The following is a 25,332-nucleotide window of genomic DNA, read 5'->3' as shown; positions in this document are numbered from 1 at the left end:
GAGGATAAAACTGAGATATGTTATGTACGCCAATCCGATGCCGTACTATATTAATGTTATGTATGTCAATCCAATGCCGTACTATCTTAATGTTATGTATGCCAATCCGATGCCGTACTATATTAATGTTATGTATGTCAATCCGATGCCGTACTATATTAATGTTATGTATGCCAATCCGATGCCGTACTATATTAATGTTATGTATGTCAATCCAATGCCGTACTATATTAATGTTATGTATGCCAATCCGATGCCGTACTATATTAATGTTATGTATGTCAATCCGATGCCGTACTATATTAATGTTATGTATGTAAATCCGATGACGTACTATATTAATGTTATGTATGTCAATCCGATGACGTACTATATTAATGTTATGTATGTCAATCCGATGACGTACTATATTAATGTTATGTATGTCAATCCGATGCCGTACTATATTAATGTTATGTATGTCAATCCGATGCCGTACTATATTAATGTTATGTATGTCAATCCGATGCCGTACTATATTAATGTTATGTATGCCAGTCCGATGCCGTACTATATTAATGTTATGTATGCCAGTCCGATGCCGTACTATATTAATGTTATGTATGTCAATCCAATGCCGTACTATATTAATGTTATGTATGCCAATCCGAAGCCGTACTATATTAATGTTATGTATGTCAATCCAAAATCGTACTATATTAATGTTATGTATGCCAGTCCGATGCCGTACTATATTAATGTTATGTATGCCAGTCCGATGCCGTACTATATTAATGTTATATATGCCAGTCCGATGCCGTACTATATTAATGTTATGTATGTCAATCCAATGCCGTACTATATTAATGTTATGTATGCCAGTCCGATGCCGTACTATATTAATGTTATGTATGTCAATCCGATGACGTACTATAGTAATCAACATCTGAACCAAAATTAACAATAAAAGGGAAATTAACAATAAAAGGGATTGTCTTCCGTGTTAGACTTAACTTCTTCTCCTGCATTTTTACATCTAAGTGGGGAAAAGAAAATTCGGTACCTTTTACATTCGTTTCTTTTTCACTGCAGACATCGTAGAATTATGACTGAAAAATTGTTAAAGCTACCTCACACACACACGTTTCTTTTTCACATATTTTATTCTCTGACAGTCTGAAATGGCTTATTAGACAGAGTGGGCTGTACTAAAGAGTGTTCATCCCATTTCTCACTGGAAGTACAATGTCACTATGATTATAAACGATCGCTGTAAGCTGGATATGTGTTGCTGATATATCATACCATTACAAACAAGGAAACTACTTGGACCTAACATAAATAGTAAAGACCTGCAGGAACTATGTCAATTAGACTGACGTCTTCGCGTATTTTTGACGAAGGGCAGGAACTAGACCAATTAGACTGACTTCTTCACGTGTTTTCAATGAAGGCCCTATTATGACTTTTAACTGAGGAAATTATGAAAATAATGATGTGGAAAGTGAGTAGAAATACAACAAAAGTCGTTTTAGTTCGCACTGATACAACTTAAGTTATGCAAAGAGATAAATATTTAGACATTTACACAGTTTGGAATTTTCAAATAAACATCTAAAAAATGTAAATTTGATATTTCTCAAAATATCAAACTATGCAGTATTTAAATTGTCGATGACATGTACAAGTGTGAGCATTTGTTTGTTTTACTAGCGTGCTCAGAATGAAAGATTTCATGGTCATGTACCCCCTACCCCTTTCTAAGAACCACTGAAAGGACTCATTACACAAATATATTCCTTATATTCTGTACATTTGCGGTTCATTATTAAACCTTTCAATTTTTCCATGTCCAAACAAATAATATGTTACTCAAAAATGTCTTCCTAGATAAAACTTTAAAAAGTTTTGGTCATTTGTTATCTGGCATTGTTTGAAGACGCCGAAGAGTTAAGAAAGCTACGTGCCATGGGTCACATATTTCACTTGCCGAGCAGTATTACTGCCCAATTACTCATGTACACTGCCCAAAAAAACTCACATACCGATAGTCAAATCACAATCGTCATAATATTCTCAACAATAAACAATTTCCTTTAAATGAGTGCCAATAAATCCTGCATGCACGCTAAGGGTTACCACCCCAAGAACGTAAGGGCAAATGCTTCAAAACTAACAGGGACTGCTTTAGTGGATAATGAACCTAAATCAAAAAGTGTGAATTGAGTCCAGTTGCAGTAGACTCGCAATATGGCTTCCACGCACCGACTTGATCTGTTAGCATTCAGCTATCTACGTGTAATAAATATATCTGAACTTTCGATGGTTGTCACGCTCTCGTCGTGCGAGACCGATTCCGAATGTAGTGTCTGAGTGTGGCTAGAGACTAGTGTAACATACATCCTGTACACCATTGTTTTACAGGGCACATATTCCTTTAAATAAGTCAATTTTAAATTGCCAAATGGCAATAATGTTAGATCAACATAACTTATAATTTCTTAACATCACGTGCGATGTTGATAGAATTCTAGTCAATCATAACAGATAAACTGCCCTGCCCGAAAATAGGTGCGTTGATTAGCAGCGTTTGTTTTCTTTTCGAGTACACCCATTTATCAGATGTCAAAGAAAAAAGAAAACAAGACAACAAAAAATTTAAAGATTATTAATAATGACCAAAAATGGCAAAACAAAATAGCTGTTTCATCTGGATTTTTCTTATCATAAATTACGACCATCCTTAATTTGCTGGCCAATTCATTTTCAAACAACTAAGCTCAGTGGATACTTTGAATATCAGGTTTTCATTAAGTGGATTCCAGTACCCAAAGAAGAAAAATTAACATCTTCCTTGCTAACACAGACTTACAATTCTCATCAAAGCTCTTTCCATAAGGATAACATTTTGTTTTAATTTTCAAGAAAGTGATCCATCCCCAAGTCACGTGGGTTTGAAATTCATCATCTGTCGTGACTATAGGTTTTCGCTTTATCTCTGGTCTTTATAATCACGCGTAAGTTTATTTTCGTTACTAAGCCTGGATATTGACCACAAGCAGGTAAGGGTTTGGGTTTGTGGAATATTACTGCACAGAAATATGCATTAGACTGAAAATTGTAGATTTTTACTTTTTTGTTGTCAAGGGTGAATTATGCATTATTTAAACGACTGATTGTAAATATGGTTGGGGTCAGTGTCGTAAGTGGATATCAAAATATAGGCTTAATCTGAGGCCATGAAAGGATGCTAGCATAACTAAAAAAAATAATAATGCCAAGACAACAAAGAAATGTGAAGTTCAGTCAATTAAGTAGATACCCTTTTGGTACTACGTATATATACTTAGGACCAAAAGAAGACACATTGGCTTCATATGACATGTTTTAGACACATTGCTATTACTGCAACAGTTTTTACTGAAAGCTGTACTTACCTTTTACTCAGGAACAATATTGAAATACTTGCAGTGGGAAGGGGGTCCAGCAATATTCAAGCGATGCCATGCGCATAATGGGATTGGGGTATCAACAGTAGGTAGTATATGAAAGAAATATAGGGCAGTACATAGAATTAAAAAGTTATTTAGTCTCACGCTGACATGTACATTTTGGGTGTTTGTTTCAGCAATACTATATGAAAGCACGACTGAGCAATAATTTGAATTAAATAGTAGCTTAATGATATTTTATACATTGTATGAAACGATAAAACTGTTTTAAATTAAATAATGTTTCAGACCTCTCATACATTACCGACTTGAGCAATTTATGTTTTATATATAAATTTATGATAACTGAGTAATTCATGATATATATATATATATATATATATATATATATATATATATATATATATATATATATATATAATAAATGAGTAATTTATTTGGACATATCGAATAGTTTCTAAAGAACTCATAGTATCATGCGACATTCAATATTGTACTTACAGTTATCAAACCTTTTACATATTTCCAAAATCGTTTGTAGTGTTTGCTTCATAAAGCAATTTCCAAATTTGACTTATTCTTCAGTTTCAATAATTCTTACTTAACGTTTTCCACTGTTGGAGTTATATAAATTGTGTTTTCCGCCGATTTATTATGAAAGCCGTGTTCTCAATGAAAGATTTAGCTGGATCCCTCCAATGTATGATAGGTGAGTGTATCGCTCAGTCACTTAATTCGGAATATGTTGTTGCATTTTTGCGGGGCTTGCGAGAGTGTCCAGGTTTGATATAATCTGTAACAAAGAGAAGATAACTCTCAGGATTTTGTGACACAGTAATCCTTTATTCAGTCAAAACGACATTAATATGTATAAAATTACATATGAAAACAAACATGAAATTATTATACTTACGATAAAGATGCATCAAGGACAACCCACTTTGAATTGTTTCTAGAATTTCTGTAGATAAAATATCGTATACAATTATGTAATAATCAAGTACACAAAAATTCAAAACTTAAGCAAGTTATGATTGAGATTTAGTATAAAACCCTGATATTTATGACTAATATTCAAATCTGTATACAGGAATTATTATAAATAAAAAAATGCGAATGTTCGAAAATAAATAACGAAAAATCAAGGTTTATAAATTTGAGAGACGAAGAATTCATGTGGAAAATTAGTTATCGTACAACATTAAGCTGGCTGTGAAAACACAATAACTAAAGTTAACATCACAAACATTAATTACAAAGCTTGATAAGAATTAATTCTTATTATCGTTACATTTCCCAAATTAATGACTATATATTTTTGACAAAGACGGAAGAATTCCTGACACTTTATACTTTCACAAAATAGGAATAAAAGAGAATGGCAGTTAGTGACAGTTTTAAATTTTTGGTATTAAAACAATTGCTAAAATGACTTCAGAACGTATTATTGTTCTGATATAGCACATGAGGAAATAATTTAAAATCTACAAAGAATAAAATTGCAAAATCTAGAACTGACAAAGAGTATGATAATTTAATATCTGTAACGAAAAGAGGAAAACTGTCCGGATTGCAGACAAACTTGTGTATTGGTTATAGTACTAACATAGAGTCATACTTGATATCAACATCACCATCTATCATAGCTTCCGCGAAGAGAAGAAACTATACATTTACACAATATAAAATAAATGGAATGTTGGACAGGTGGACCATATGCACCTCTAGCTGAACTGACAGGTGAACTGCATATATGATATTAAGCATACGAAGAACTAATAGAGGTAGTGTCAACTCTTTAAGCAACTATTAAGCATTATAAAACAGGATATATTATACATCTTTGATTATAAAACAGTACATATTATACATCTTTGGCATTCCTTGGGTCTCACCCTCTGCTGCATGAGATTAGTAGTGGTAAGATGGTAGAGAAGCATGCAGTAACTAAGAGGCGGAATCGCCAGTCTGACTGATGTCAGGGCCAAATGGCCAACATGCCCTATCTATGAGGCAGAATTGCCAGTATGACTGATGTCCAGGCAGAATTGCCGATGTTTTGAGGCGGACTCGCCAGTATGACTGACTGACATAACTGTTAAGGCAGAATTGCCGCTGTATTGAGGCAGAGTCGCCACAACTTGTTATGTCTGTAAGTCGAGTGGATTGGGGACAGAATGCCCAAACGACGCTGCATGCCAAGTAATGGAAATGCAGTAGTATGCAGCGGCGAGCCCCAAGGAACGGATAGATAAGGATGAGAAGTACCCTCAGTTCTGTTAAACTAAACCTGAAAGTCACTATCAATATAAGCAATTATGTATATGAAATGAACGATTGCCATACTAAAAATTACACAACAGTGAATCATCATAAATGGATACTACTGCAAGAACCCGTGCCAAGGTATGACTATTCCGGGGTCTATGCCTGCACACCATGTTATGGTGATACCAAGACTGAAGTCACATTATATCTAGAGTGGAGTTGTAATTGAGTCTGTGATGCAAGAATCTGTAGGCAAGTCATATATAACGAGACTGGCCCTGCAATGTTCCCGGCTTGTTCTCTGTTGGACGCTGATGTATAAATAAAGTAAAGTTTCCACATACTGCCAAAAATTACTCTGCAGACACGTATACAGTTCATGTAGTTCAATACTGAAGTCAGATGCATATAACCGCTTGCAGTGCACATGCAGTAAACTGATTAAATTAGAAACCAACTCGACACACCAACGAACATTAGTAAACACAATGCTTAATGCCACCCAATGGTCATGAATCTGATGATCCTGCTCCACAGAACACAGTAAACACACTACTGGTGCAAAACACACCTCACCGCCGACTGAATCTGATGATCACACTACGTTGAAAACTGTAGAAAGAACACGCACAATTAAACACTTAGAATAATACACAGAATCTGCTTATTCCCTCCCTTCCCAGAATAACTCCATGTAAGGAATCTGAATGATCACCTCTGAAAGAATACCAGGACACACGAACTAGCCTATTTGAGAACACACATACATCCATCAGATGCACTTCTCCGAGAGAAAGGCTTAGTTGAACATCCTCCTATGGCGTTACATCATCTATGAGTGGGTAGCTCCACACATGGCCTGCTGTGCTTGCAGAATGGCATCATTCGAGGTCCGGATATAACGTAAATAAGAATCTGAAGTCCAACGGCCTAGCGTTTTAACACGGTGGTCCTCGATCTCAGCATTTGCGGCTGTAGTGGCAGCCCCTATCCTAAAGGAGTGCCCGTTGAATTTGTCTTGTGGATACCCTAGTACGTGCAGGAGCAAACGTAGCTTCTCCAAAAACACTGATCTAGATAGTGGATTAATACCATCTGTAGTAAATAGCGGGTCCGAAGGTCTAAGACAACCCATCCTGCTGCGGAGTGCTAGGTACTCGCGCATAGCCCGTAAGGGGCAGGTACAGTTATGGACTGCAAAAAGTCTGATCTGCACACCATACCGGAATGGATCAGCCTTTGACGCTCTCAGCATTAAAATCCCATTAGAATTATCTGCAGAAATAGTAAAGTCACTAATATGTAAGTACTCCATATCCATAGCTGACGTCACCGCAAATTCGCCACAACGTAAAAAGGCAAAGAAAGCTAGTGAAGATGCAGCAAGCAACATACCATCCACCCAGCGACTAAAGAAACCTTTTTGAAGCAAGGTGCACATGCGCGCTAAGATATCGAAGGTAATGGGTAATCTTGAGTTAGGTGCATTATTCTGCAATTTCTTCACACCCCGCAATACCATTTGCAATCTTGGACAGCACGAATATGACTGGCCATCAAGGGGGTGCTGTATGCCACGTTTTACACAGAAATACTTCACACCACACAAATACAGCTTGATAGATGCATAACGAATAGCAATACTCTTGAAGCAATATGCCACAAAACCAACAAGGGCATCCTCATCAATTGGTCCTGAAGGTTGATGACTCCTATGATCCCAGCGACCCAACATGACCAAAAAATGACTGAAGGTTTTCCAACCCGTCAAATAGACCGCTTGCGTCCGTGGGCTATGTGCTGCTTGTAGTAACCTGTCCACAGTTTTGGTTAGTAAAATATCAGTTCCTCCAAGACTGGGCATGGGTGTGAAGTTCTCTCTGCAGTTGGAGCCAGATGCCAGAATTTTTCCATCTGAAAATGAGAGAGAGCATCTGCAATGAGGTTATCTTTCCCTGGGACATATTCAGCTAGAATTTCACAACAATATTGTGCTGATATCCAAGTTAAACGCCTGAGCAATTTCATTATCATAGGAGACTTAGATCGACGCTTCATAATTATCTCGACTGTACTGATGTTGTCACAATGAAACAAAATTCGTTTCCTCTGCCACATATGGCCCCATATATAGGCTGCAACTACAATGGGGTAAAGTTCCAGCTGGGCCACTGACAACTTGTCTGTGCCTAATACATCTAAATTATCTGGCCACGATCCTTGGAACCATCTGCCTTGGAAAAACCCGCCAAATCCGAGAGTTGATGCTGCATCAGTAAAGAGATCAAAATCTGTAGCAACCGTAATATTAGAATCCAAGAAAAAAGAAACTCCATTCCATTGAGCCATAACCCCCCCCCCCCACATCTTTAGATCCATTCTACATTCGCTATTTATTTTACATGATGATTCAATTCGGTGGTGGTTGTTGACAAGGATATTAGATAGGATGTGAAAGACCGACCTGGGGCGATCACTCGACATGAATAATGTAAATGGCCTAACAAACTCAGCAATTCCCTCTTCGTACAAGAGTTCCTTTGCTGGAAAGTTTTAAGCAGTGCAGCTAATCTGCTCAACTTATCTTGTGGCAATCTATATTCCATTTTTTCAGAGTCCAGAGTTATACCTAAGTATTTCATGACCGGAGACGGGCCTAAAGTCTTATGGGAAGCAATTGGAATAGATAACCTATTGAAAATCAGTGTGATTAAAGCCATTGTTCTTTCAGCTGGAAAACCAGGCTCATCAATGGACAAGAAATCATCCAGTAAATGCAAAAAACGTGTGATACCATAGTTATGTTGGGCTATCCATGCAATTGCTCTGGATAGTGTATGGAAAATCTTAGGACTACTTCTACTACCAAACACTAACTTAGTGTAGAAATAATACTGTTTTCTCCACTGGACACCATATAGAGGCCATAATGTTGGGAGTATGGGAATTAGCTTGAATGCATCAGTAATATCAGTGTTACACATATTAGCACCCATTCCTAACTGCACCAGAATGTGAATAGCATCATCTATTTTTACGTAGGAGAGTGAAAAATCCTCTTTGCTGATTAAGGCATTGATACTTTCATGCTCAAGAGAACTGTGTGGAGCCGACAGATCTACTATAAATCTGTACTTGCCAGAATATTTGCTTTGTACTACGCCCAGGGGGCTAATCCGGAATACAGGAAATGGTGGACTTTCGAAAGGGCCTATGAGGTAATTCTTGGAGAGCTTGTACTCAAGTAATACGTCAACTACATTGGGTTGTGATGTCGCTGATACCAAATTTTTACACACGAATGAAGAAGTTGGCTGATGCGAAATTCCTGTATGAAAACCACAGCAGAGACCATTTATAAGATAATCCACAAATTCTTGATCCGGATGGTGTTGCAATTCTTCTGGTAATCTAGTGATGTTGATTGGTGTGGTTGCCTGAAATGTGACCGCTATCTCCTGATTTAGTCATTGAGGTTTGTAGGTGGTAGGACCTGCTTAGGCATCAGGTGGCACTTAAGCTGAGAATGAGTTTTTTTTGCAAGTCAAGCACACATGTGCATTACTACAGTTTGCTCGGAAACATCCATTTGTGCCATTGAAATTATTACGTATTTCTTTCCCTAAGTGTAATATTCTTCTCCGACCTTGTCTATCTATTGGAGTCTGTCTATTCATTGAAGGTCCTTGTCTTGGTTGACTAATTGCTGTCTGCGGAGCAAGGTGACAGAAATCTGAATCATGAGCAAAACTCCGGCAATGCTGACATGGAACAACCTTGTAAGCAGACAAGACATATGTTTGGAGCTTGGGGTCAATTCGGCTCCAATCTACTTTTATATTCATGGAGGTGCAGTAAATGGCTGCTTTGCGTGCAAATTCTTTGTGATATTCGTAGAAAGCTGGGGTTCCTTTTGTGAGTGCATGCATTTTTATAATTTCTTTTTGATAGAGATCTAATTCTTGAGTTCTGGATGGGAAGGCATCACACATAATAGCCTTGTACCGACTAAACGCCAGTATAAACTCGCTAATAGACAAGTTCTTGGACAGCCTATGATCGCCGACCTGTGTTAAATTTGCATTTTGACCCGGAATCTTTCCCACCAATTTCATGCCCCACTGGCCCGACTGAATGGTTGTCTGCTGTTCAAATTCATGCGGCATGAGAAGTAACGATAAGTTTACGTATTTACCTGCGATGATCTCCTTTCGCAGTTGTACGCTGACGGGGTCAATATCCGGAAGTGTAGAGATAGGCACGCCATGGTCAGACAAATCGACGACCGCTCCAGCGTGACTAGACCTGGTTTCCGTGGCCGACATCGCTGTTGCGAGGGTATGAGACTGTGTCTCAGTACAAGGATATCCCGTATGGTTTGACATACTTAACTGTGCTTGCATTTTTATCACTGCTGCTTGGAGAGATGATACTGCCTCCAATAGAACGGTATCCTTCACATGACACTGGTGTATTTGTTGTTGTGGATGATTAACTCCTCCGGTGCTAAGAGAATCATCTTGTTGTGGTTGTTGAGTATTCCTTCCGGTGCTAGGGGCACTACCTATCAGGGACGTAGAACAAGGTATTCCTATTGCACGCGGCTGCGCACTACGTTGACTGGTTCTCGATGTTGATCGATTGGATGCAAGTAAGGGAATAGCTGCCTCGGTAGATTGCCGCAGGCTAGCCGCTGGCTGGCTGGCAGAAATACTGAGCCCAGGCTCGTCCAGATAATTGAGCACGTCTGTAGGTAGTGACGTCATCACGAGCTGCTGCAAACCCTCCCTGCTGGGCGAGTCCGAATCCAGGGGCCTAACGGCTCGCATTTGTCCGCCATCTTGAATCAACTTGACATTTTCTTCGTATATCTGTACAAGTTGAGCCTTCTTTAATGAAGCTGGCACAATAATGTTAATTTCACGTATCTTTTTTAATAGTTTCCCCACAGACCAATTTCTTGGTTCCTGAGCATCCCAGTGTTGTCTGTTTTTTGCCGCTCGACGTCCGCGGAAGCCACGAGAAGACGGTTTATCCATAATACACAATCAGCACTTTCCCGCAGAACAATGGGGGTGGGGTGCTATCCACGCAACGAAAGTTTGGTTTTTGGTTGTTTGTTGTTTTGTTTTTTTTTGAAGTCGGCAATTGTCCAGCCAATGACGGGTTGTGAAGCTGACCGTGCTACACGACGTAAAATGTTGTAAATCAGATGAATCCAAATGATAACGTCACGCATCGAAGTTCCAAACTATATCCACATATATCCAGTATAGGCTATATAAATGAGTCCCGGCAGACAGTCAGGTTCTAAAGTAAACAACTCGGAATGCATACAAAACAAACAGACTATTCTCGATGCTGATCCCTTGTAAAGTGACTGACCACTGTCAGCTACCTCAGCGCAGCAGACCCTTGTCTCTGATTGGCTGATAGCTAATCCAACTTAGTGTGCGTGTCCACTGCCTGACCTTGAACTGACCCATATCACAGGCCCTGGTTGGACTCCATTCTTTGTGTAAACATCATTTAATTACATTAAACACCTATTAATATTTTTAGACCGTGCAGTCACATTCTTAAGATTTAATTCAACATTAGTATTATCTGTGATTTGTTGCCGATGGCATGAAAGATTTATTGAAACTTAAAATCAATCTGGGATGTACATGAGTAGAAATTGCTTCGGTGTCGAACGAACGCTCCGTCTATTTTATTATTTTGTGTATTTGGAAAATTTATGTCAATATCTAATGCGATAACAAATATCGCTATGCCAAATAGGTGGATGCTTTTTTCATCAATGAATGTCAGAATCGCTCATAATGAGAAATATAAATGCCTGAAAAAGCTTTCTGGAACTAACTCATAGATTAATGAGAGCAGTGTGTTGAATGGCACCTTCATTTGAAGTATGTATTGCAATCAACAATAGGAGACCAATTATATCTCTGCAAATAACGCCTTTCTGACAATATTTAACTTTTTAACTGAAGCCGTATTTAAAAAGTGTGAATCTGCTTTTTGGCTCAACAAATCACAGGAGGGAGAGACTGGAAAATAAATCCATAGATCATTTTTTTATTCATCCGCTTCATTCCATGTTTTCGAATTCAAGAGAAGCAGCCTTACGGTCCAAATCCACAATACCAAAAGAGAAAAAGAGTAAGATGTTTGCTCAAGCTAAGAAGAAGAATAAGAAAATGACGGCGTGAATAAAAGAGGGAATGGATCATAGGACTATAAGTTGTCTCTCCCGTGTAAGAAGGACAACCTGCAGGATTTCTTTATACAATGAAATATGAAATATTCAATCTTTACTTTTACGACCTTTTTATATTGCGTGAGAGCTTTGCGAAACGATTCCTTTATGGTAGGACTACTATTCTCTGATGGCAGCAGTTACGGCGCGAATCCAGAGGACACTTTTTCTTAGTAATACTTCTTCCCAGAAAAGCATTTGCTGACTGAATACTTGTCTTTGTGATCAGCATTTCGTTGTCGCTTGGGTTTGCCTGATCAATGGAGGTTGTACTGTTTTTCTGAGATGTACGCTGCTCGGGCTCCACTTTCTGTGACTTTGTCTACGCCTCTAGACTACTCATATTGAACAGGTTTCCGTCAGTCCGGTATCTGATGTCATAGTCACGGAAGGCATCAGTAATCATGGTCGAGAATATAGTACTGAAGAGGGCTGGGGCAGACTGCTTGACTTCATTGCTCACTGGGAATGGTTCAGATTACTCACCGCCATCCACAACACAAGCGAGCATGCCGTCATAGAATGGCCAAACCATCGCAATGAATTTCTCTGGGCAACCAAATTTTGCCAATCATCCAAAGGTCTCCACAGCTGACTGGGTCAAGGCTTTTGTCATGTCGATGAATGTCGTGTACAGTGAAAGCAACACTATCCCATGAGCCTCTTGTGTGCAGGTCTGCAGTTACAGCTTCCAATATATCCAAACCTGCTGCTTTGCCGCTCGTCAGTCGCCACATAACTTGAAAGTATCATGTGTGTGTATGTGTGTGTGTGTGTGTGTGGGGGGGGGGAGAATCGCGTCATGACATGCGCGTTAGTTGGATTCAAGTGAGGTAAACTTGCGCAGAGTCGCCCTTACTCACTCGTCCATTTCTGTTTGAATCCAGTGGCGCGACAGTGTCGAGACGTCTGTAGACATGTTTGGATGCAGTGGATCGCCATCAGTTCATGTTGCACCTGCCTTCACAGCCAGGAGATGAGCATATATGCTCGTCCGCCTGATCCACCAGAAAAACTTTCCAGAGTGAGCCAGGTTCAGTGGTTCACTCTGGATCAACAGTCACAGATAGTACGGTCTACTGTTACTTAGAGTATTTTTAGGTTATCCTTGTAGATGAAAAGGAAAACCGTTTACAACCAGATAACGCCTAAAATGTAGCCCATTATATGGTATGATCTCGCCATGTACATGAGTTTGAAACTGATCACACTGAGTCACACAATTGGCCTGTGTGCGAGTGTCTCACGCTAATTAAGCTAGGCGGCGAAACCGCAAAAGTTGTTGGCACGGACACAGGCCGAAGTAATGTGCAATGTTTAACTTTCACTGTAGAACAGTATTACCACTAGAATTAGGAGCGTCACTGAGGGCTATGTTGACTGGGAACTTCAGGAGTTACCACCGTCGGGCCTATGACAACGTCAGCTGGGGGCTGGGATGGAGGTGTAAATATATATATATATGAATGAATAAAGAATTTACATTTTTGAAGTATGCATTCATGTGTCCAATAGCTTGATGATAAACATTTTCATTATGCAAGGTCAGGGAGGACTGAATATCATATTTACGGCAAGTGTATCGATTCGATTTTATTCCCATCGTCGTTGCAGTAACACACATGGATTGCTGTTGATCTTGAAGAAACAATACGTGGATGTGGCTGAATGTCTTTGATATATGCATAGTTCCCCATCCTTGAGTCATCCAAATATTTCCTTATTTACGATTCTCCTCCGGGATAACTGACAGAACTTAACTAACCATAGTTATAAAGACTATTACACTGGAAGGATACATGGAAGAGTTTCTTATAGGCGAGGTACAATCCTGAATAAACCTTTAAAAATATGTGGGGAGGGGAGGGAAAGTTGTGTGTATGTGTCATGCAGTTGGGCTCAGTCTCCTTTTATATAAGCCATTAGATGGTAAGAAGAAACGTTAATAAAAGTACAGTAGGGATTGCACATGGAAGCTTTCTTCTCATCCTGTTTAATATAAAAAATATATAGGTCGAAGTATAGGTACAGGTCACCGACTTTTATTTAATTTGCAGCAGAAATGTTATCCATTCTACTCACATCTGGACTGTTGGCATTGGTCTCTGCACAGAGTAAGTCTCTCTCTCCCTCTCTCTATGTCACATACACACACACACACACACACACACACAGACACACATCTATCATATTTTAATATCAAGTGCGCGTTTGTCTTTTTAATGGATGGTAAGTTATTCTTTGGTCTCTAATTCAATCGGACCATCCATTTTCACCAATGTTTCATATAGTAATAACTTTACTGGTAAATATTGATGTTGGGGAAATTATTGATTATTTACAAGTGTCAAGTTGTTAATTAACCGTAAAATGTCAATTGTTGTGTTCCAATGGGATTATATTTGGTTCTTTAAAGTGTGTTTCATAAAACTTGTTTTCGTCTGTTTAGGTGGCTGGCTGGTTCATTGCTTGTCTGTTTGTGTGTTTGGTGTATGTCTGTCTGTATGTACATGCACACATAAATTAATGCATGAGTACTTTTCAAAATATTATTCCATATTTGATATCATAGTGCGCGAATAGACTAGTGAAACAAATAAAGCATATACAAATTCAAATAATAACGTAACCTAAATTGTGTGTGTGTGTGTGTGTGTGTGTGTGTGTGTGTCTGTGTCTGAGAATGTAGTTTTGGATTTTGAACGTAGCTTTAACAAATTTTCAGTCATATCGCTACGATGTCCGCAGTGTGGCAGTTTATTGTGATGTCTAGCACTAGGACATCATGCCGCAGACATGTAGCATCATGTCCACCCCAGTCACATTATCCTGACACCAGTTCGACCAGTCCGAACTCTAACCTCTTAATGCTAAGTGTCAAGCGAGGCAGCTGCTAGTACCATTTTTATAAGTCTTTGGTATGACTCGGCCAGGGTTTCGAACCCTCGACCTCCTACATCCGAGGCGGACGCTCTAACCTAAAACTAATAAACACAGTTCATATATAACCGTCTTGATGCAGGTATTCCGTGCGGCACTCCTACAGTACAACCTGTCACAAACAGAATCGTTGGCGGGAAAGAGGCAGCTGCCGGATCATGGCCATACCTTGTAAGAAATTAATAGTATGTTATTCATAAGTTACGTACAATTAACTGCATCAGACTGAGTCTAAGTAGAAAACAAGTACTAGTATAAGGTTAATTTCTGAGAAATCTGCTATTCATATTTATTAGTTGCCACACTCTTTCTGGCAAGAATACCTCACTTTTCTTTGACTCTGAAATTTTTAGTCGTTCAATATGTTTGAAATACTTTCTTAAATTGGGAAAAGTGTGTACCAAGTCATTCCGGAAGACTTTTGTAAAGTATGACTGAACAAATGTCCTACATAACATTTTTTTCGTGCAACTTGTATGACGTTTATTTGAAAAGTTTATATTTTGTTAGAACATTTTGTTTCTTTGAACCCGTCCATTACACCAATACCGATCTATAGGCAAAACAACGATCTATTAAATATTATGTAGCTCCACGTACAGCATGCTAACCTCCTGCGGATATATGCATGTGACGCACCACAGGTAAATGTGGGCGATATAAATATATCGGCATAGAACCTGTCTGCTACTGAACGAAGAGCATACTGTAAAATCCAGTCGCTCTTATTGTACTCTCCCAGTAATATTAAGGGCGACTTAGACAAAATATACAGATGTAATTCTCTGTCATATCCTATAGCTGTGAGGTGGTTTCATTGTTTTGAAGATAGTCTCGAATCTGTAGAAGGTGACGATGTTTTGGAAGACCGTTGTCTGCGATTGGTGTGGGTGAAGTGGCTGATGTCAAAGGGATCAATTGATGAACACAGTGGAATATATTTCAATGATCATTGGCATTAATTCGTCCGCTGCTTTTAATATATTGAAAAATCATTTGAAGCTAAGAAAGGTATGCCCAAGATGGGTTCCGCATTTGTTGATCTCTTATCAAAAACAGACATGGGTTGGGATCTCCAAAGATTTACATGCCAAATATAAAAAGTGACCAGAGAGGTTTGAAGGTGATTGTCATTGGTGATGAAAGAAGGAGTTTTTAATTTTTGAAACCAATTAAAGACCGGTCGTCCATGTACCTGTGCTTGACTTTACTAGATCTCTGGACCTTTTTAGGTCTACAAAGTGTTGCCAAAAGTTGCAAAATACAGCCGAACCGCCTCTCTTCGAGGTAAACAGCATCTCTATGACTGTACATAAAGCCGCCGTCTTCATTTATTTGTTGAAGGAGTAAAGAATCCAAATTTTGCGACATTCAACTTTATGATGAAAGAAGGATTTACCTTTTTTCAAACCAATTAAAGACCAAAAAGCGACATGGACGACCGGGACATTCAACTTTCAGTCCTAATTTAGCTCCAAGTGATTTTCGGCTGAATCACCTTATCAAAGAGTAGACTAGGGGCATATGATTTGAAAGCCGTCATGCGGTGAGAAGTGCAGTTTTCAAATGTGCTATCAACGTACTGTTACAAGGCAATGGTCCTTACTTGACCGAGCGGTTGTCAAACCCTGGCGCGATTCTCGCTAGAAGTCATAAGTTTACCCCAACTTTCCAAAGATTTCCATTCAATTTCAGTTGTAAATTATAAAGCCCGACGTGTCCATTCTATACCTATATTTTACTCTAATTAATTCAAGACCACAGATAAAACAACCTGCCAAATATATATCAACCGCACATCTGCATGGTTTATCTTCATCAGGTTTCCGTACCGCCAACTGTTCACGCCTTAGAAAATATGCGAGTATCCCCGAATAACTGGAAACTATTTTAACTCCGCCACCTCAGGCCAGTCAATGTATGCTTTCCAGGCACATTTCACCAATATAACTGCAGCACATTTGCCCCCATGGCGACATAAACGGTATCTGCAAAGTCCCTTCTTATTCATTCCTTTGTGTAATTTACCGGTTTCCTACGGTAAATACTGCCTCTGCAGGCACATCACCAATGTACACCACTAGATTTTAATATGGACTATCTTACAACAGGGACATTCATTCTGTTTTCGTCTGAATGCACTACTAGTTAACCATGGTATCATGGAAACTCACTAACACTTCACTCCTTGACGTTTGCTCCTAGTAATTGACTAATTATTTCGGGCTAAGGATATTCCCACTGCGCCTAATTCCAATAATCACACAAATAATCACACAAATCTAAGAATTCCTTAAAACGCGGCGCTGTAACCAAATGCGCATACTCCAAATTTATTGCAGTACTTAGATGTGAATACAAAACGGCATTTAGTAATTGGTTAATCATTCACGTAACGTAAGGGGAATCATTCACGTAACGGTTACTAATAAATACAGTTGTTGTAAATATTCAGAACTTTTTCTGCAGCACACTTATGTCGTTAAGCTGAATACAGCTCGCGATCTCTGTGTTAAAACTATACATATGTTTGTATTCCTGACTCAAATTGCTGCTTCAACGATAACTGCTATATCTTTTGCATGTATCCAGGTAGGTGAGTGACAAGTGTGACAATATAGGAGATTGGAATAAATAAACGTTGTATCTTTTCCTTCACCACTGGAATTTTCTGTGAAGCGATATTGCGCAAACATTTTTCGTTGCCAAAATCAAATTTAAACTTCAGAGAAAAATATAATTAATGCCTCTTTTTCGTACATTCATTTATAGAAAATATATTTTTCTCCTAGATGTTTATGCTTTGTCTTTTCTATGTACATTTTATGTTGATCCACGTAATTTGAAAAATCAACAGGGAATACACGCAATAATTATTCGGTCATAAGCCTTATATGTGACATGCCACAACCGAATTAAGCACAGTATGGAAAGGCTCTTCTTGCCTAAAAGCATTTTTTTCTTGTAAAACAATACCATTTTGAAACAGTTGATATACGTACTTCGTCATATTGAAATCATATTTGATAAAGGAATGATGATCCTTTACGATATTTTGTTTTTCTAGGGTTTGCTGGTAGATGATTTAGGGTTTCTTGCCGGTAGTGCCACTGTACTTGGGGATCATGTCCTCGTCACATCCGCCCAACATTTCGAAGGGTGAGCAAGATTCGATTATCAATTTATTGACTGATCGATGCCTTCAGTAGAGGGACATCGCTTGTTTATCACACATGGCAACTGAAACTATATCAGTCCAACTGAAACAAGGGGGAATAAAACTATTCCTTTTGCACGCTAGGTTGTTACTGCAGGCCCGGCCCTAAGATGCGAGGGGTCCAATGCAGCATGCGAGATGAGCGAGGCCCAAGCAAAATATTGCATTGCGGGGTTGATTTCCTGAAAGCGCAGGGCCTAAGGCGGTTGCCTCGTTCGCCTTGCCCTAGGGCCGGGCCTGTGTTACTGCATTAGCAAAAATGTGTTTTACATAATATCAAGACATTTTAAATGTCAGATACGATGTAAATGGTTATGAAGCCATCATAGTTTGTAAACATGTATACAATTATTACTTCGATCATTAGGGTTTTACAGCGCTTACTACGTATAATGATAAGTTTGAACGCCACGACCAAGATAGTATTTTAATGATTGGGCCATTTGTAGAGTTTTGCTACATTTCTAATTTTAAATTCAGTTTATATTTGTATGATATATACAATTACTAGCAAAGGTTATACGAATAATATCCAGAATAACAATGATACTTCTAATAAGTTTAATACAGTAGTTTTAGCAGGAACTTAGCAGGTTAACTCGATGATGTAACGTACTCTGTAAATACTCTGACACATGTACTAGACTCACCCACCTTTCACCACATTAGAGTTTATGACTGGTGTATAGTTTTGTGAACATGGCTAACTTGAAGAACGATGGCCACAAATAAGCTACAGTACCATGTTAAAAAATAAAACAAATCAGCGTATGTATCTGTAGTTTTTAGACGTTATTCAAATGTAGTTTGTCTACACATATATGAAGCCGAAAGAAAATTTCTGATACATCCGCCACGTTAATGTAATTATGAAGCAAGATATCGTATGCCATATAAATTTATACTCTGATAAATTTTATGTTTGTGGGGCTATACAAGCTCCTCAACCGTATATTATTATGGATCTTCTTCTTCTTCTTATTATTATTATTATCATGATCATCATCACCATCATTATTATTATTATTATTATTATTATTATTCAGCCCTGGATATAATGTCTTTGACCTTGACCTTAAGCACTGGAGAGTATACCTTGGCGAGCACAATATCCACACAGCTGATCCGAATGAAAAATATTACCACTTCTCACGTGTTGTTGTACATCCAGGATTCAACGTTTCCAGTCTTGCAAATGACGTTGCACTCATAATTACTAGGGAGACAATCCAACTGAACGATAACGTTAGACCAGTCTGCCTACCCGACCCCACCCACCAGTACACAGTTGGTCAAGTCTGCTATTTGCCCGGATGGGGATCAACTTCTTGTAAATATTTTTTTTTCTTCAAAGTTATTTATATCATAACTAAAACCACACGCAAGCACATACACATTCATACATACATACATACATACATACATACATACATACACCTGTTAGATTTGAATTTGTCCACATAATTAAAATATAAACCTATCGACCCATTAAGAATCAAATTTATTCTGTCTTGTATTAATAAGAACCATTCATTTTCGGCTGCTTATCGATATCATGCGGTATTTAAATATTGACTTGGCCATAAAAGAGTACGTGTAGCATTAGCTATGTGTGGTCAGGAAAACTGTTACAAGATTACATTAATCTAGGACTAATTTGTAAAAATGTTAGTATTAGCCAATACATTTAAAGGAAGGGTTTCAAGGTGTTTCAGTAAGAAGACATTAGTCTCTTCATCTCATCCGGATACCTTACGCCGGAGAAAAAGTCTTTTCGCTTCTTTCCATTATTTCGTTTCCTTTCTGTATCTGTTTAAGTATATCCATTTTTTGTCAGTTCATTTTGAACAACACGGTTCCATATGGGTTTTGACCTTTACGTTATTCTCCTTTCCCGCGGGACGCATTTAAATTAAGCAAATCTTTTGGAATGGTCATCACTTTTTTAAACTCTAGGCCCAAGCTGTCTCGTTGTTCGTTTTCTTACGTATCACTTGATTTGTTAATGGAGATGTTAATCTCACAAAGATTCTTATTTGAATACATTTGGTCCAAAATATGAGACAAATTAGGCGTTGGCGGCATCTCTCGTTCAGTGCGTCAGTTTATGCATATCCCCTTTCCGTAAAAGACAGTATTCGCACGCACATAACGAAATGATCATTAGTTTCTTGTAATATAGTACCTATGTGATTCCGCACAGCCCATGATTTTGAAATGTCCGCCTGGTTTTGCTGAGTATAGCTCGTATATTTTGTAGTCACGTCGATTTTGTTTACATTGCAAATAAAATATATAACAGTTTGTAAGGTCTCGTATCTGAACTTCCATGCCAATGTTTGGTAGTGATGATGACTTATGCAGCAGCAGAAATGGACATCAGTTGTTTGTTCTTTTTTTCAGTTGCGTCACTAGGGGGGTGCGTGGGGTGCGGACCGCACCGGGTGACACCATCAGAGGGGGTGACACCAAAATGACTGTCTGCACAATTTTTGAATTTGTGTGCTGGAAGGAAGTCCAAGGGGGTGACACCATGAGTTACCGCACTGGGTGACACCAACCCTAGTGATGCCACTGCTTTTGTTGTTGTTGTTGTTGTTGTTGTAGGGATTAACGCCATTTTCAGCACAAGTTATTCATGGCGGCAAGTATAAATGGTGGAGGAAGAAACCGGGAAAATCCCTGACAAAACCACCGACCCACGAGAAGCTAATGGCAAGCTTTCTCACGTACCCACAATGGGGCAGAGCCCAATACTCGAACCCACGTAGACAGGTGAGACGGCAGTGATCCGTAACGGTGAGAGTTTTAGACCACTCTGTCACTCGAGGCCCACTGTTCTTGTTTTTTTCTTTCTCTCACTCGATATAATTAAAGTTGACATAATACAAGTTTTGTACTAATATTGATGCCAAAATAGCAACACGAAAACATATTGGCCGATAATCTAAACACTCCTAGAGGAAACCCAGATTGTTTAACACCGGATATCTCTATAGACGAACTGAGGCTGCACTCAGGTAACCAGGTATTCAAGTGCCCTTAAGGACCGAAGGTGATCAGTTCACCTTCACCTAGGCCTTATGGGTCGAAAAGGTGACTAGTTCACCTATGTCCCATGGGTCGGAAAGGCGACTAGTTCACCTAGGTCCTATGGGTTGGAAAGGTGACTAGTTCACCTAGGTCCTACGGGTTGGAAAGGTGACTAGTTCACCTAGGCCCCACGGGTCGGAAAGGCGACTAGTTCACCTAGGTCCTATGGGTTGGAAAGGTGACTAGTTCACCTAGGCCCTATGGGTTGGAAAGGTGACTAGTTCACCTAGGCCCTATGGGATGGAAAGGTGACTAGTTTCACCTAGGTCCTATGGGTTGGAAAGGTGACTAGTTCACCTAGGCCCCACGGGTCGGAAAGGTGACTAGTTCACCTAGGCCCTATGGGTTGGAAAGGTGACTAGTTTACCTAGGCCCCACGGGTCGGAAAGGCGACTAGTTCGCCTAGGTCCTATGGATTGGAAAGGTGACTAGTTCGCCTAGGCCCTATGGGTTGGAAAGGTGACTAGTTCACCTAGGCCCTATGGGTTGCAAAGGTGACTAGTTCACCTAGGCCCTATGGGTTGGAAAGGTGACTAGTTCACCTAGGCCCCACGGGTAGGATAAGATCTTGTATTATATTATGTAGCAGATTACTAATACCAGTTTAAAACCTGCATCCTTTGTTATCCTCCCGTAAACCTGCATCCTTTGTTATCCTCCCGTAAACCTGCATCCTTTGTTATCCTTCCGTAAACCTGCATCCTTTGTTATCCTCCCGTAAACCTGCATCCTTTGTTATCCTCCCGTAAACCTGCATCCTTTGTTATCCTTCCGTAAACCTGTATCCTTTGTTATCCTCCCGTAAACCTGCATCCTTTGTTATCCTCCCGTAATTTTGGTAAGCAACTGTATCTTCGATTATAGTTCAAAGGGATTGGTTATACGTAAAAAGGTAAACTCAACTCCTGTACTAGCAATAGAGTGGGTCCGTTTTTGACTGCCCCGTCCTATTCTGCGGCTCAAAACCTCAGTCCCTTCATTCTTGTATGCCAGGCAGCCAAAATTAACAAACATTTGTGCAAGCCTTTTACGTGTTGTCTATCGATAAGAAAATGGGTCTGATTTCGACCAAAGTTTAGCTGTTCCAGGATCACATAAATGCAAAAACTTGTATTGTGCATGGTAGACTTGGTAATCTGCTTTTTGACCTCGACTTCGATAACACAGCGGGGTCCATATTGGTGCTGTGATTTCATTGTAAGAAATAGTGAAATTTATGCACATCCTCTTCTTTTAAACCTCTGAGTACCAATTCGGGAATTTGGAGTTCACTTCAAAGTTTGGAACTACATTTTCCATTAATGAAACCTATATGAAAAACTTGCCTTTTCATGTACCGTGTGCGCAATTTGCTTGATTCCTTTATTATCCTTGATCACGTTTGCAGGATAAAGCACTGATTAATGTTTGCTACTTTAATTATGTTCCTTACATACTGACATTCATAACAGGGTTAGATTGGTCAAAACTGAAATGAGACGACTCGACATACGACATTAACTTCTAACTCTTACGCCTATGGGATTTTTATGATATTTAACATTTTGTATTCTACTCCATTTACTTGATTTGATGCAAAATATACTTAATGTGATAATACAAAGCAGGCTAATTTTAGTTGATTGCAACAATCCAATAAACATTTCTGAGAATTGAAAACAGTCAGCTCTTAATGAGGTTCTTACGAAAACGCTCGTGGGCGTAGCCATGACAGTTTACGGAAAACGCTCGTGGACTTAGCCAAAACAGTTTAGGGACACATTTCACGTTTGAATACACGAGGGAATTACTCATTTATGATGATTATACTGAAACTGAATTAAACATAAAACTAAACACAAATTTCACTTGACCATACATATATTTATAAATGTTGCAACCAGAAGGCATTATTAACATTTTGATTGATCATAATGGCTGTGTATTGTCATTTGCAGTGTACTGAGAACTTATTAAAATAAAAAAAAATTAACAAAATATATGATTTCTTATTCAAATATCGGCATTTAATAATGTTGAATCAAATCTGAGGGTACGAACCACCGTTTTCGAACAAAAAACGAGTGATATATCAAGGTTTCAATTAGCAATTTTATTACGATTTTATTCAGGGACCTATTTGTGGGGTATTTTCATAGGAAAAACGGGCTCTACACCTGCCCTCTCTTTAAAGGGAGTCTTATTGCGATGAAGCGGTGTACCTTTCATTTCACAATACATTTAATCTTATAACTGATATTAACCGAACTCGTTCGTGCATATTTATGCAATCGTCTTTATCGTCCTCAAAATCACGTTCTAAACAAATATTAAGGTCTTCTTGGTTCTCTATTTTTATTTTAGCTGTTTCTTTTTCCTTCACATAGTTAATAGTTAATTAAAAAGAAGTTTGGGCGACAGGTTACATCCTCGACAAAACCAGTTTCTGTTAAAATCCATTGTAGGAATGTATTGTTTAAAAACATAGTACAATCAAATTGGCCGTGAACCAGACTGATCAACTCAGACAATATTGGAAGCGAGGTTCTTACTTAGATAAAAGGAGCTTGTACATTTCTTTGATAATATGTCGGATGGATAAAATTCGTTAGATGCACTTAGCTCTTCAAAATTCCATCACTATTCGGGTCATACAGGAATTTATTATTAAAAAAATATAAGAAAGCCTACCTGAGAAGGCATGAAATTAACGATAAAGGCGTTCTCCTTGTTACGTATCAAGAAATACATGAACAACTCGCAAGTTTTTTATTTCTTCATATTTTTTTCAGCGACAGGAAATGAAGAGGTTTTAAACCAGGTTGACCTGCCCATTCTGGCGGACTCTGTTTGTCAGACACATTTCCCGGATTTTATACCTGATGGTGAAGTATGTGCCGGATACGAAAATGGGAACAAGGATTTCTGTGGTGTGAGTGTCTTGGTGTTAAGCATTATTTACAGTGTGTAGGGCAAATAGAAAACTTTTGCAGTTATTTTTGATGGAAAATCGAAGAATCTTATCCAGCTACCTTGTGTTTTAAAATGACCATTTCTTCAGGAAATAACTGAATATAACGTTTATCATAGCCATTGTATTGATCGCCTTTTGAAGCAATAGTTGTAGTAGTACTAGTAGCACTAACAATGATAATTCTATTATTAGTAGTAGCAGAAGTATCAACAGTAGTAGCATGAGTCACAGAAATATTGTGTCATTAATCGTCATTAGTTGTATAAACATTGCATCTATGTATTCCCTTCTGCAGGATGACATTGGAAGTCCCCTTCTTTGCAAAGATCTAAATGGAATGTGGTACATACAAGGTAAACGTATCTCAAGCTTTTCTCCATGAAATACGCGTGTATGTGTGCGAGTGTGAGTGAGTGTTTGGTAAGTTGTGGTGGTGGTTGTGTGTGTGGGCGTGTCGGGGTGGGGGTGGGGGGTGGGGTAGGCGATGGGTGGGGACTCCAGTAAAAAAGAATTACATCTGTGTTTTAAGTCTTGATACTTTTACTGTATTGTGCAAAAATAATCTAGGGAAGAACATCCGTCAAGCGAAACAATTTGACAGATCTCTGTCAAATAAAATACAAATGAATTAGTAGCAAAGAGAAAAGGAAATCAAATATAAAAATCCATGAAAAGAAAAGATATATATATATATATATATATATATATATATATATATATATATATATATATATATATATATATATATATATAAATGGTTAGATGATAACTATATTACTGAAGGTTTCAAGCTCATCTATGTGTACGCCACATACATTGTTTCCAATATCCGTGTGGAATATATATGCTACCTTCGTTTAAACTGTGGCGTAGGCAACTGAACTCAGTCGACTGATATGCATTGCTAAGGATCACGTGTCGTTTTTTTTGGCTTGTATTCAATCTTATGCAGTTTATTTGGTTTTTTTCTTCAGGAATTGCATCATCCGGCGGAAACTGCACTTTTGCAAACGAGCCCGGTGTTTTCGAGGACGTTCCAAGGTACACAAATTGGATCAAAACTACCATGGAACAGGCTGGATATCCCTACCAATACTAGACCGATACAAACATGATTATCATCTATTTTTTTTTTTTTTGAATTGAATAAAATACGTGTAAACCCTCA

General features: G+C 38.6%; 2 protein-coding genes and 1 pseudogene across 2 annotated transcripts; 1 reads left to right on the top strand and 2 right to left on the bottom strand.

Moving 5' to 3' along the window:
* Positions 1 to 2,947: 2,947 nt before the first annotated feature.
* Positions 2,948 to 25,332, top strand: LOC149806153 (trypsin-like). The gene is made up of 8 exons (XM_089951054.1): positions 2,948 to 3,041; positions 14,019 to 14,075; positions 14,984 to 15,072; positions 17,969 to 18,060; positions 19,165 to 19,448; positions 23,983 to 24,122; positions 24,460 to 24,517; positions 25,139 to 25,332. The coding sequence occupies exons 2-8, from the start codon at positions 14,024 to 14,026 to the stop codon at positions 25,261 to 25,263; spliced, it is 840 nt and encodes a 279-aa protein (XP_089807180.1). The 5' UTR covers positions 2,948 to 3,041; positions 14,019 to 14,023; the 3' UTR covers positions 25,264 to 25,332.
* Positions 6,532 to 7,434, bottom strand: LOC149806155 (uncharacterized). Its single transcript, XM_089935249.1, has one exon. The coding sequence runs from the start codon at positions 7,432 to 7,434 to the stop codon at positions 6,532 to 6,534; it is 903 nt and encodes a 300-aa protein (XP_089791375.1).
* LOC149806154 (uncharacterized) lies at positions 7,526 to 10,084 on the bottom strand (annotated as a pseudogene).

Source organism: Sinohyriopsis cumingii, chromosome 2 (assembly GCF_028554795.1).
Source record: "Sinohyriopsis cumingii isolate HCF-2022 chromosome 2, ASM2855479v2, whole genome shotgun sequence".
In the NCBI taxonomy this organism is placed as follows: Eukaryota; Metazoa; Mollusca; class Bivalvia; order Unionida; family Unionidae; genus Sinohyriopsis; species Sinohyriopsis cumingii.
This window is presented reverse-complemented; position numbering and strand designations above follow the sequence as displayed.

Coding starts and splice junctions, on each gene's coding strand:
- LOC149806155 (XM_089935249.1), bottom strand. CDS start 7,434: ATGTTGGGTCGCTGGGATCATAGGAGTCATCAACCTTCAGGACCAATT.
- LOC149806153 (XM_089951054.1), top strand. CDS start 14,024: ATGTTATCCATTCTACTCACATCTGGACTGTTGGCATTGGTCTCTGCA. Junction 14,076..14,983: donor GGCATTGGTCTCTGCACAGA/GTAAGTCTCTCT, acceptor GTCTTGATGCAG/GTATTCCGTGCGGCACTCCT. Junction 24,123..24,459: donor GGAACAAGGATTTCTGTGGT/GTGAGTGTCTTG, acceptor TCCCTTCTGCAG/GATGACATTGGAAGTCCCCT.